Consider the following 14,046-nt stretch of genomic DNA (forward strand, 5'->3'; position numbering starts at 1 on the left):
CGAGGATTGAATCCAGGGCCTTGGGCATTATATGCAAGTGATTTATCACTGAGTTGCATCCTTGGTCCCCCAACCCCCCACCCCCCGTTTATGTAAATTAAAAAATTTTTTTTTTTCTTTGTGTATTACAAATTGAAGTTGGGCTCTTTACCATTGAGCTACATCCCCAGAATCTCCCCTTTATTTTTATAAATATCAGGGATTGAACTCAGGAGAACTTAACCACTGAGCCACACCCCCAGCCCTTTTTATTTATTTTTTTTATTTTGCTTAGTTGTTTAGGGCCTTGCTAAATTGCTGATGCTGGCTTGGATCCCGCAGTCCTCCTGCCTCAGCCTCCAAAACTGCTGGGATTACAGGTGTGGACCACCTGTCCATCCCCAATTTTTTTTTTTTTTAAATTCTAATCTTTAATTTTTTTTTTTTCAAACCTCTGGGGCGCTTTACCAATGAGCTATATCCCTAGTTCTTTTTATTTGTTTGTTTATTTATTTATTTTTTGGTACTGGGAAATTGAACTCGGGGACACTCGACTACTGAGCTACATCCCCAGCCCAGTTTGGGTCTCACTGATTTATTTATTTATTTATTTATATTTTTTTTAAAGAGAGAGTGAGAGAGGAGAGAGAGAGAGAGAGAATTTTTTAATATTTATTTTTTAGTTATCGGCGGACACAACATCTTTGTTTGTACGTGGTGCTGAGAATCGAACCCGGGCCGCACACATGCCAGGCGAGCGGGCTACCACTTGAGCCACATCCCCAGCCCTCTCACTGATTTATTAAGCTCCTCCTCGCTAAATTGCTGAGGCTGGCTTTGAACTCTGGATCCTTCTGCCTCTTGCCCCAAGCCATTGGGATTACAGGCATGAACCACCAGTTTATTTTTTATTTTGAAACAGTGTTTCTCACTAAATTACTAGTTTGACTTCAAGATCCTCCTTCTCAGCCTCCTAAATTCCTGGGATCATAAGTGTGGGCTTGGCTTTTTTTAAAAAATAGGGTCTCTAAATTGCCCAGGCTGGCCTCAGATTTGAGATCCTCAGCATTCCCAATAGCTACGATTACAGTCCTGTTTACAACACCCAGCTATATTTGTATTAGACTCTTTACTTTTTTTTTTTTTATTCTGGGGATCAATCCCATGGCCTCATGCATGCTAGGCAAATGCTTTATCACTGAGCTACATCCCTAATGTGGGATTTAAAAAGAAATTGCTGGTGGTGCATGCCTGGGCAATTTAGGAGACTTGAGGCAGGAGGAACTCAAATTCAAAGCTAGTCTCAACAATCTAGCAAGGCTTTAAGTAATTTAGCAAGACCCTGTCCCTGGCTTCAATCCCTGGTATCTCCCCACCCACCAAAAAAAAAAAAAACCAAACAGAAAATTCTACCACCATACAGAGGTGGAGGGAAGATTGATGATGGGGGTGAGAAAATCAGATTAGTTTGATCTTGTTTTGTTTGATACCAGAGTGAAACTCCAAACAGATGGGTCAGAGTTACAGTGAAGAGGTTCATGATTAGTAAGAACTTTTTGACAATTCAACCTCAAGAGTAACTGAGTAACTTTTTTTTTTTTTTTTAACCCATTGGGAATAATTTGCTTATCTTCATTCATTTACTGCCTTTTCCCCTCATGCCTATTGTTTTTAATTATTTTTAATTAATTAATTAATTAATTATTTTTGGTACTAGAGATTGAACTCAGGGGTGCTTTATAACTAAGCTACTTCCCCAGCCCTTTTTACTTTTTGAAACCGGGTCTCCTTAAGTTGCTCAGCTGCCTCAGCCTCAGTGGCTGGGACAACTGGGCCCTCATTCCTGAATTTTAAAGGAAGGTCCCCAACTGGAGATTGTGTGGTAAACAGAATTAATTCAGAAATCAGGCATATCTGGACTTTTATTCTAGGGCCTGTCACTTAGCCCCTGAACTTCAGCCAAGTTATTTTATTTTATTTTATTTTATTTTTAGAGAGGTGTAGAGAGAGAGAGAATTTTAATATTTATATATATATATATTTTTTTTAGTTATCGGCGGGCACAACATCTTCGTTTGTATGTGGTGCTGAGGATTGAACCCAGGCCGCACGCATTTCAGGCGAGCGTGCTACCGCTTGAGCCACATCCCCAGCCCCAGCCAAGTTATTTTAAATCTAATATCCTCATTTATGACAATAGTTGTAAATGGCTACTTACTTTATCAGCATTGTGCTCTTTAAATGGATTGACTCTCTTAATCCCCACACCCACTGCTTGAAGAGGGGTAGTATTATGATCACCTTCACCATTTTACAGAGAAGAAACAAATTCATAGAGGTTAAGTAATTTATACAAATTCATGCAGCTAAAATGGGGTGGAGCTGTGAATTCAAGGCCAGGCATTTGACCCCCCATTACGTTAAATTACATTACCTTTGATGGGGGCTGGCCCTTGCAGCTCACTGAGCATTCCGTTCCACTCTGCCTTTCTTGTTAGGCATCACTTTTTTATATGATCTGTGCGGGCAGGCTGTTAATCAGAATATCACTTGGTATGCCTGAAGTCAGAGATAAATGGTAGATGTTTTGATGTGGCATTTCAGGGAAACTCAAATGAAGACTACCCTACTGATTGGATTATACTTACAAGTCCAGTTTTGATCATTTTCTGGATGGTGTTAAGGAAAGCCAGTCAAACCTCTGACTCTCCCTTTCTCAGGGTCTATATATGTTTGAAACCCTGCTGCTCACATAGCTTCAGTTTATTACGTTTCAATGTCCTTAATTAAACTGTTAACCATTCCTGCTTCTATTTGAGTTGTGTTTTATTTCCCAGATTCAGCCTGCTGGAATGGGTTGTTTAATAGCTACTTCATCCTTCACATGTTTTTTGTTTTTTTTTTTTGGTATGTGTTTGATACTAGGAATTGAACCCACAGGCACTTTGAGATTGAGCTACATCCCCAGCTCTTTTTATTACTTTGAGACAGGAACTTGGATTCTTCTGCCTCAGCCTCCCAATTAGTGGGGGCTGTAGACATGTGCCACCATGCCCAGCTCTTGTCTCAGTGTCAGGAGAGGTTGATGTCCTTTGTAACTCTTAAATTTCATGGCAATTACAGCTTACCATTATTTTTGTTTACTGTCGATTTTTTTTTTCCCCCATTAAACTGAAGGATTCTTGAGGGCAGGAAGTGTATGTTTCTTGGTCTTGACTATTTCCCTAAATAATCACTGAGCAAATGTTTGTTGGCTGTGCCAGCAATTGATTGACTTTAATCATGATAACATTGTTTTGTGACATTCTGAGGGGTGCTCCTTGTAGGCAAGACCTTGATAAGCAGTGCTGAGGGAAGGTTTCCTAATTCCTCAGTGCCAGAGACCATGTGATGGGCATGATGGAGGAGGAGGAATCAGTGGAGGGACACCTGTGTTGAAAGGAGGGCAGGCATGATAAAGGGCACTGTCAGGGTTTCATGGATCTTTGTGTTTTGAATAATGCCTGTTTGTTTTTTTATGTGTAGTGAGTGGTGCTACACTCTGGGCAGACTTTGCCTAAGTTTCATAAATATTTAATTGGATTTTTCAGGAGAATAAAGGCAGCCCTGTTGATGACTGAAAATGACAAAGCATCCACCTAACAGAAGAGGAATCAGCTTTGAAGTGGGAGCCCAGTTGGAAGCCCGGGACCGTTTAAAAAACTGGTACTTTTACCTTTTTTTGGTTGTTAATTGTTAATTAAACCCTTAAGTAAAGGCTTTTTGCCAGCACTGATAGAGAGTGGTAACCTAGGCTTTTATGTGGTGTTTTCATTCTCCTTAACTCTTGGAAGATGGAAGGAGACTTGTTTAGAAGGTGAGAATGTCCTTTTTCTTTGTTGTAGTGATTCCTGTGTCAGGGGGGCCATCTTGTGTCACCTTGGTCATATTGGTTCCCCTTTTTGACTGTCTATCTGAAGAAGTTAGGGAAAATGAAGCATGAGTGGCTGCTTGGAAGAGAATAGTTAATAGTGGCATCTCTCTTGCTCTTGGTTGCCTGTCTGGAAGAAGAGAGAAAAATTAGGGACACAAGTGAAGAAAAGCATTTAAATCTGTGTTGTGTGCAGCCCCTCCTGGTTTCTGGGTGTGATGTGATATGGCTGAAATACAGTCACACAGGAGCTCTGTTAGGGTGATTCAGTTCAGAAGCTGAGGGGTTGCCATCCTAACTGTGTTATTGACTTTTGACCACCGGCTGCTATTTACGTTGTACACTGGTGTCATCTATAAATGTAGGTACTGATAACATTGGCCTCATGGTACTATTGTGAGAATCAAATAACAGAATATATGGGAAAAGGTCTTAAAAATCAAAGTGATGGTTGTGATTAAGGATATCCTAGAATTTGGATATTTGTTAGTGCTCAAGGTATGGTTAAAGGTTTCAGATGCAAACCTTTTGAGTTTGTGCAAGATAAAAAAGCTTAGCTCTTCGGCGGGGGTGGGGTGTTAACTTAAACTAGACAGATGAACCAGTTCCTAGCTTCTGTCTAGAAAGAGGCAGGGAAGTGGCCTGTGCAGAAAACTGTTTCTGCTATTGAAATTAGAGGCACTGAACAGCTTGCATTATCTATGATTATTTCCTTTTATGGATTTCAGTTTTTTTTTTTGGTTTTTTTTTTTTGGTACTAGGGACAGGGTCTCGCTAAGTTGCTTAGGGCCTCGGTAAATTGCTGAGGCTCATTTTGAACTTGCAATCCTCCTACCTCAGCCTCCTGAGTTGCTGAAATTATAGGCATGCACCATCACAGCCAGCTTGGGTTTTAGTAGTTTTTTAAATGCAGCTTTTGGTGGTAGAGAATCAAGAGAAGAAAAAAAAGTCTTATTTGGGAAAAAAAAATTACAGAAAAAATAAAGTACAGCTAATCACAAAATAACCTGTATTTTTTACTCAGAATCAATAAATTTTGGACTGGGAATGGAGCTTAGAGATAGAGCACTTGCCTAGCATTTTCGAGGCCCTGAAATTTTCAATTTTTCAAATTTCAAAAATTCAATCCCCAGTATCTTAAAAAAAATTTAAAAAGGCAATAAATGTGAATATTTTTATTTAATTGGATTTCAAAGCATTTCTGATATCATGGAAAAACATTTTTGTATCTTTCCCAATTCCCATCCTTTGTTCCCAGAGGCAACGGAAGTTGCTTGTGTACTTTCTGTTCTAAATTTTTACCATTTTACTATATATGTATCCAAGGGCTAGAGTGCTTACATAGCATGGGTACTGCAAAGAAAAAGCTAGAGCTGTATCGGTATCCACTGATACTGTAATCATTTTGAGTTTAAAAAAAAAATTAGACTTCTTGTTTCTTTTCTGTAGTGTTAACTTTTTTAGGGTATTGGGATTGAACCCAGTGGTGCTCTATTACCAAGTTATATCACTGGCCTTTTTAGTTTTTTTTTTAATTTTGAGACAGGGTCTTGCTAAATTGCTCTGTTGGCCTGGAACTTTTGTTCCTCCTGCCTCAGTCTCCTAAGTAACTGGGATTAGAGGCATTGTAATCCTGATTTGCAGCCATTACTTTTTTCCCTAACCATATTTTTAATATAGAAATGAAGATATCATGGCCAATTTTTAAGAATAAATAATAAACATTTATTTATTTATTGGAAGAGGAGATTAAACCCAGGGGCAATTTACCACTAAGCTATATCCCCAGCAAACCCCCCCCCCCCCCCCCCCCGCCCCTTTTTTTTCCAAAATTTGAGACAGTAGCCAGGTGCAGTTCACATGCCTGCATGCCTACAATACCAGCTGCTTGGAGGCTGGGCAAGAGCCTCAAAGCCAGCTTCAGCAACTTAGAAAGACCCTATCTCTAAATAAAAATATTAAAAAGGGTTGGGAATGTGACTCAGTGGTTAAGTGCCTCTGGGCTCAATTCCTAGTACCAAAAAAAAAAAGGGCCTAAGTTGCTGAGGCTAGCCTTGAACTCAGGATTGTCTTGCCTGAGCTTCCTGGTCAGTGGGATTACAGTGCCACTGCTCTCGGCTTTGTTTTTTTTTTTTATTTTGAGACAGGGTTCCACTTAGATGCAGATGTTGGCCTCAAATTTGTAATTCTCCTACCTTAGCCTCTGCAGTTGCTGGGAACATGGACATGTGCCACCATGTCTGGCTAATAACTAACATTTATTGAATGCTTGTTGTCATGAACTTTCTGGATTGTTCACTTTATCTTCTAGTTAACTGTCCTATGAAGTATGGATGCTATTATGAATTTCAGTTTCTTAATATATTTTGTATAGTATTTACTTATTTATTGCAGTACAGGGAGATTAACCCAGGACCCCATGCATGGTAGTAAAGAGCTTTACCGCTGAGCTACATCCCCACTCCTTTTCTATTTTTATTTTTTTTATACCTTTTTTTTTTTTACAGGGCTGAGGACCGAACCCAGGGCCTTGTGCGTGCTAGGCAAGCGCTCTGCCACTGAGCTAAATCCCCAACCCCATCCTTTTTTTTTTTTAATATTTATTTTTTAATTGTAATTGGACACAATACATTTATTTTATTATTTTTTAAAAATTTTAATGTGGTGCTAAGGATTGAATCCAGGGCCTCACATGTGCTAGGCAAGCACTCTACCACTGAGCCACAACTCCAGTCCCCATCCCCACTCTTTTTTATTTTATTTTATTTTATTTCTTTTTTCTTTTTTTGGTACCGGGGATTGAACTCAGTGGCACTTGACCACTGAGCCACAACCCCAGCCCTTTTATTTTATTTTGAGACAGGAGCTTGCTAGGTGGTTTCAAACCTTAGATCCAGTCTTTTGAGTAGCTGGGATCACAGATGAGAGCTACCACATCTGGCTGTGAATATACTTTTAGTAGTAAGAAAAAAACTGAGCGAGATGAAATCATTTGCTCAGTGTCACACAGTGGTAGGTCTTAATGTTCTTGTCAGTTTTCTTGTAATATCCAGACCATATTCAGATTCTCCTGGTAAAGAATGTCTCTTACAACTTTTTTTTTCCAAACCAGGATCCAAACAAGGTTCACATATTACATGTATTTTTTTGTCTTTTTGTTTGCTTTCATCCATGATTCTTCTTCTTCTTTTTTTTTTTTTTTACTATTTAAGTTGTTGATAGATCCTTATTTATTTGTTTATTTATACGTGGTGCTGAGACTTGAATTCAGTGCCTCACCACATGCCAGGCAAGTACGCTACTGCTGAGCCCCAGACCCAGCTCCTTGATTATTCTTTTCCCTGCTTCATGGCATTAGTAAATTTTACCGGTTCTGGACAGCTGTTTTGTAGAATGTTCCACATTCCTAGTTGGTTACATTGTTTTATCATGGTGGGTTTGTTTGTTTGTTTCTTTTTTTGATCCCCAGTCCTTTTTACTATTATTTATTTATTTGTACTAGGATCAAACACAGGAGTGCTTAACCACTGAGCCACATCATCCCTAGCCCTTTTTATTTTTCAATTTGAGATAAGGTTTCCCTAAATTGCTTAAGGCTTTGCTGAGTTAAAGAGGCTAATCTTGAATTTGAAATCCTGAGCTGCTGGAATTATAATGTGCGTCAGGGCTCCTGGTTGTTTCCTGTATTCTCTTATATTTCCTATAAACTGGAAGTGAGGCCTTGACTTCAGAGTAAACTTTTTGGGTTTTTCTGGTGGTGTTGGGGATTGAACTCAGGGCCTTGTGCATGTGAGGCAAGCATTCTACCAATTGAGCTATATCCCCAGCTCTAAACATTTTTTTTTTTTTTTAATAGAATGACTCAATAGTAATTCCATGTGTTTCATATTATGTCACATCAGGGGACACAAAACTAGATAGACCCATTGTTCTGTGTATTACTTGGATAAGGTAATGACTACCATCTCTCACCATTATAAAGGTATTTTTTCCTTGTGCAAGTAGAAAATAACCTGAAGGTATATTTGGTACATGTTAGTATACTGTTACCCCACACCATCTTCCTAAAGATTTTAATATCATTTGATGATCCTTGCCTTAATAAGTTGTTAAACTGGAGGTGGGAAAATTGTGATTTTTCTCCTGTAATTCTTTTTCTTTGTTTTTGTGCTGGGCATTGAACTTGGTCTCCTGTCTATGTTTCAATAGTTGATGTTCTTTTTTAAGAAGATTCTTCTCAGTGTGAGGCACTGGGTTCGATCCTTAGCACCACATAAAAATAAACAAATAAAATAAAGGCATGCTGTCCATCCACAACTACAAAAAAAAAAAAAAAAAAAAGAAAAAAAAAAGAAGAAGAAGAAGAAGACACATCTCTTCTTTTCATTTTTGTTCAATACTGGGGATTGAACCCAGGGATAGTCTACGAATAAACTACATCCCCAGTTCTTTTTATTTTGTATTTTGAGACAGGGTTTCACTAAGTCTCTGAGGCTGACTTTAAACTTGTGATCATCCATTATTAGCTTCTTAAGACACTGAAATTATGGGTGCATGTCTTTGTTCCTGGCTATTCATTGTTTTTAGTTCTAAAATTATCCCATATTTGGGCAATGGGAAGTTTTATAAATCAGCTCCTTTGTTTTTTTTTACATAGTCATGTTCATCCTTGAGAATTATCTTTTCTGGCACTCCTAGAAGCCCCAGGCATATCTTCCACTTTTTGTGTCCCTGACCCTAGATTCAGCAAGTTCCCCAAGAGAGTCTGGTTCCTTTTGTTAGGAAATAGTACTTTTGGCCCTTTGTATCCATGGGTTTCATATCTTTGAATTCAGCCAGTCTTGGTTGAAAGTATCTGGGGAAAAAAAAAAAAGCATCTGTACTGACCATGTAGAGACTTTTTTCTTGTCTTTATTCCCCAAACAGTACAGTATAAAATTTATTTACATAGCATTTTTGTTAGGTTTGTTTTATAAGAAATCTAGAAGATTCAAAGTATAGGAGAGGAGAGGAGAGGATAATAGAGGATGTGTGTGTGTGTGTGTATTATATGCAAATACTATATCATTTTTATATAAGGAACTTGAAAACAGACTTTAGTATGTACATGTTTTGGGATCAGTGGGATCCTGAAATCAATCATCCCTGGATGCCAGGGGATGTATTTAGAAATTAAACTCTGGGCACTGGGTGTCACTTTAAGCCCCTTTCAGTGGATGGAGCTAAGAAACAGATTTTTTGAAAAACTATGAGTTCATTTTAATATCTTCAATTTAAATTTGATATTTTAACATTTACATACATATATACATGATATTTACAAAAATATATACAAGATATGTATGTTTATATATGTATCTTTAGCTTTATTGAGGTTTAGTTGCCAGGAATTTATGTATTTTTATTTTTGTCTTTGTCTACTCATTTTTTCTTGGGGTGTAGTGATGTACCAGGAGTTGAACTCAAGGACGCTCAACCACTGAGTCACATCCCCAGCACTATTTTGTATTCTATTTAGAGACGGGGTCTCACTGAGTGGCTTAGCGTCTCGATTTTGTTGAGCTGGCTTTGAACTCGCAATCCTCCTGTCTCAGCCTCCCAACCTACTGGGATACAGGCATGTGCCACCGTGTCCTGCTGTCTTTCTTTACTCTTACACTGAAAATTTTTCTTTCTTTTTTTTTTTTTCAGTTGTAGGTGGACACAATACCTTTATTTTATTTATTTATATGTGTTGCTGAGGATCAAACCCAGGGCCTCACATGTGCTAGGTGAGTGCTCTACCTCTAAGCCACAACTCCTGCTCAAATTTTTGTTCTTGTTCATGCTTTTACCTATTTTTATATTTTATATTTTTCATGAAATAGTTTCAAAGTTACAATAACAATATTACTAACAAATATACTGAATGAATGTTAAGATTTTTTTCTTTTGGGCCAGGTACAATGGTACATGCCTGTAGTCCCAGCTATTGAGTATGCTGAGGCAGGAAGATCACAAGTTGGAGACTAGCCTCAGCAACTTCATGAGACTCTCATCAACTTAATGAGATGCTGTTTCAAAATAAAAAATTAAAAGGACTGAGGAGCTGGGATTGTAGCTCAGTGGTAGATCGCTTGCCTAATAGGTGTAAGGCACTGGGTTTAATACTTTATTTATGTAAGTAAATAAAATCAACTAAAAAAAATTAAAAAAATAAAATAAAAAGGACTGGGGATGTGGCTCAGTGGTAAAATTTGCCTTTGGGTTCAATTCCCAGTACCACCCTACCCAAATAAATTGATTTAAAAAGTGTCCTTCTTCCTTCCTTCCTTCCGTTCTGGGTACTGGGGATTGAACCCAGGGATCCTTTACCACTGAACTACATCCCCAGTCCTTTTTATTTTTTATTTTGAGGCAGTCTTCCTTAGTTGCCTAGGTTGGCCTTAAGCTTTTGTTCCTTCTGCCTCAGCCCTCCAGTGTTGCTGGTGTGACAGGCATGCACCACTGTACCCAGCCTATGTATAGTTTCTTGTCTGCAATTCCACTAATAGAATACAAAACAATTTTAACCCCCTAAATAATTCTCTCATGTATACCTTTGCCAACCTGTAATATTTGATTTGATTATTTTGTTTATTCATCAATGTTTCTCCACTAGAGTGCAAGGTCAGTGAGGGATAGTGTGTTAGATTGTTTTCTAAGAAGTAAAACAAATAACCCTATGTGTTCCCAGCAACTCTGGACAGTAAAGTAGGAGGATCACAAGTTTGAGGTCTGCTTAAGCAGTGTTTTGTTTTGTTTTGTTTTTTAATTTAAAAAAATTTTATTTTTTTATTGGTATATGGTGCTGAGGATTGAAACCAGTGCCTCACACGGGCCAAGTGAGAGCTCTGCCACTGAACCATGACCACAGCCCAAGATCCTTTCTTAAAATATTTTTTTTTAAATTTTTTTTTAGAGAGACAGAGAGAGAGAGAGAATTTTTTTTTAAGAGAGAGAGAGAGAGAGAGAGAGAATTTTTTTTTTAATATTTATTTTTTTAGTTTTTCGGCAGGCACAACATCTTTGTTTGTATGTGATGCTGAGGATCGAACCCGGGCCTCACGCATGCCAGGCGAGCCCGCTACCGCTTGAGCTACACCCCCAGCCCTAGAGAATTTTTAAAAAATATTTATTCTTTAGTTATCGGTGGACACAACATCTTTATTTGTATGTGGTGCTGAGGCTTGAACCCGGGCCGCACGCATGCCAGGCGAGCGCACTACCGTTTGAGCCACATCCCCAGCCCCCTGTCTTAAAATAAATGAAGAAAGGACTGGGGACATAGCTCAGCAGCAGTACACCTGGGTTCAATCCTGGTACCACAAAATTAAAAAAAATTAAAGCAATAGAGTAATAATTGGGGAAAATTGATTGGGGGAAATGGGAAGAGGGTTAGAAGAGGATATGAAAGATTTCAGACTGCCTTCCAAATCCTACCCCATGGAGGATATATAGAGTAGGAAGATAGGAAAAGTCTTAGACTACAGTTCAGTAATATATGTGAAAGGACAAAATTATAACAGTTTAATTTAAATATTTTTCATCCTTTAAATTTTTTTTTTCTTTGGGTTGAACTAGGGACTTCGTACAACACAAGGCAAGCAATGAGCTACATCTCTAGGCTTTTTTATTTTGAGACAAGGTCTAAGTTGCCCAGTTGGCCTTGAACAAATATGCAATCCTTCTGCCTCAACCTACAAACATGTAGTCCCTCAACCTACAAACATTGAGGATTACTTGAGCCCACCATTTAGAGACTGGCCTGGGTGACTTAGGGACACCCTATCTAAAAACAACAACATTAAAAGCCTAAAAAACCAAACCAAAACAAAACAAAAACAAAGAAAGGACTGGGATATAGCTCAGTTGGTAGAGTGCTTGGCTCCTATTCAGTTCCTGGATTCAGTTCCCAGCCCCATAAAAAACAAAACAAAACAAACAAACAAAAAAATTAGAACCAGCAATACTTCATTCCATAAAATAGTCAAAGTGTTCTGAAGGACAGGTTAAAAGAGTTACTTTTGTAGGCAGAGAAGTTTTGAAGAAAGCAAAAGCAAAAAGCAGATTGGTCATTTCAGCTGATTTCCTTTTAAGGCAGTGCAGGTAGACAGAATAATAGAACAATAACTGATTGCCTAATATCGTTACTTCAGATTACCTGTTCTGTCTGAAGATTATGGCATAAAGAATTTCATTTTCATGTCTGTTGAAATTGAACTATTTGATAAATTTGATAAGAAATCCAATCTTGATTTCTTATTTTCAACTTGGCAAAGTGAAGTTGTGATTCTATTTCAATTTTTAGCCTGGCCTGTTGGGGCCTAATGCAAGAATTAATTCAAAACAGTGGTTCCCTGTAATTTCTGTTTAACGTGAGAAAGTTTTGGCAGAGCATATGTGGAATTCTCAAGCCAAAGTTTCTGTCAGAAGAGTCCCATCTTCCAAGAAGAGAGATGCCTGTTCTTTCAGTCATTAGCTGGGTCCTGACCCTGGGAAAGTGTGGTAATGGCACTAGATTCTGATGGATTTGTGACTGGGTCTGGTTACTAACGTATAGATGAGAATGTGATAGGTGTATTTTTGAGTCAGACACAGGTGTGCTATCTGTTTTGTTCACTGGGTCTCAGAATCCATAGCCTTGCACATGTTAGGCATGAACTCTTGCACTAAGTTTTACCCCCAACCCAGAGATTTTTTTTTTTTTTTCTTTCTTTCAGTGCTGGGGATTGAACCCAGGACCTTGCACTGATCTACACTGATCTACAGAGCTATATCCCAAATAGTAAATGTTTTTACTATTGCAGAATTATATAGCTATTATATAAAGGACCTACTATTTATTGATGGTTCTATGTCTGACTCTCCATGTATAGCTTTATCTATTAAATCTTCTCAACAAGCTATATGGTTGTTTATTGTTTCCAATTATAAATGAGGGAAGAAACTGAGGTTCACAGAGGTAAAAGTCCCTCATTGCAAATTATAGAGCTGGTGGGTGGTAGAGCTAGGATTTGAACCCCTGTTCATCTGACTCCAATGTCATATCACCAGACATGCCTCCCATTTCTTGTCCTGATGGTATTTTTTCTGCTGTTCCCTATTTTTTAGATTTTTTGCTAGTTGAAAAACAAAAACAAAAACAAAACCGAGAATCCAAACATAAAAATGGTTATATTTTTCAAAACCCATGTGACAGAAATACATGGAAAGTGATAGGGCAGTGGTACAAGACTGTAATCCCAGGGACTTGCCTATAATCCCAGTGCCTGGGGTGGCTGAGGTAAGAGGGTTTCAAGTTGAGGGCCAGCTCCAACAATTTAGCAAGACTCTAACTCAATGTAAAAATTATTATAAAATTTTAAAAAGGGCTGGGAATATAGCTTAGTGGTGGAGTGCTCCTGGATTCAATTCCCACTACTAGGGTGTGGGATTCATGGAAAGCAAATGTTGCTTAGAGTGGGTGTGTGGGTCTCTGGATTTATACTTCATATTTATAATAGAACTATATCTTTGATTTATTTTGTTTGCATTGCTTATACAGAAGCCTAGTTTTTCCTCTCACCTTTATATGCTGCACATACTATATTTCTGTTAAAATAATAATGGCAATGACAGCTAACACATCTCAAGATTCGCTGTGTCAGATATGATGTTAATTGCTTTACATTGGCTGTCTCATTTAATCTCTGACAGAAATACTCATTTGAGGTGAGGGTTGTTACTCAGTGCTAGAGCATATAGATGCTTCAGACACTGGGTTCAGTTCTCAGCACACACATACACATATACATACACAAAAAAAGAAAAGAAAAGGATGTCAAGCATAGTGGCACACACCTGTACACACCTGTAATCCCAGAGATTTAGGAGACTAAGGCAGGAGGATTCTAAGTTTGAATCCAGCCTTAGTAATTTAGTCAGACCCTCAACAACTTAGCAAAACCCTGTTTCAAAATAAAAAATAAAAAGGACTATGGACATGGTTCAGTGGTAAAGCAACCTAGGTTCAATCCCAAGTACCAAAAAATAAAAATTAAAAATAAAATATTTAGGGTGTGGAGTGGGCATGAGTTGGGTTCATTTCTAGCACTGCAAACAAGCCAAACAGATTTATATTTTCTATGGAGGTTGTT

The 14,046-nt window shown here is 38.2% G+C and overlaps 1 protein-coding gene across 3 annotated transcripts in view; it reads left to right on the forward strand.

Moving 5' to 3' along the window:
* The window catches only part of Phf20 (PHD finger protein 20), a 126,156-nt gene that overhangs the window by 19,005 nt on the left and 93,105 nt on the right, over positions 1 to 14,046 (forward strand). For all 3 annotated transcript variants that reach the window (XM_076851779.1, XM_076851780.1, XM_076851781.1), the window contains exon 2: positions 3,570 to 3,684. In XM_076851779.1, the coding sequence (XP_076707894.1) occupies positions 3,602 to 3,684 (83 nt within the window). In that variant the 5' untranslated portion in view covers positions 3,570 to 3,601. The remainder of the gene's footprint in view (positions 1 to 3,569; positions 3,685 to 14,046) is intronic.

This window comes from Callospermophilus lateralis, chromosome 3 (assembly GCF_048772815.1).
Source record: "Callospermophilus lateralis isolate mCalLat2 chromosome 3, mCalLat2.hap1, whole genome shotgun sequence".
Classification (NCBI taxonomy): domain Eukaryota; kingdom Metazoa; phylum Chordata; class Mammalia; order Rodentia; family Sciuridae; genus Callospermophilus; species Callospermophilus lateralis.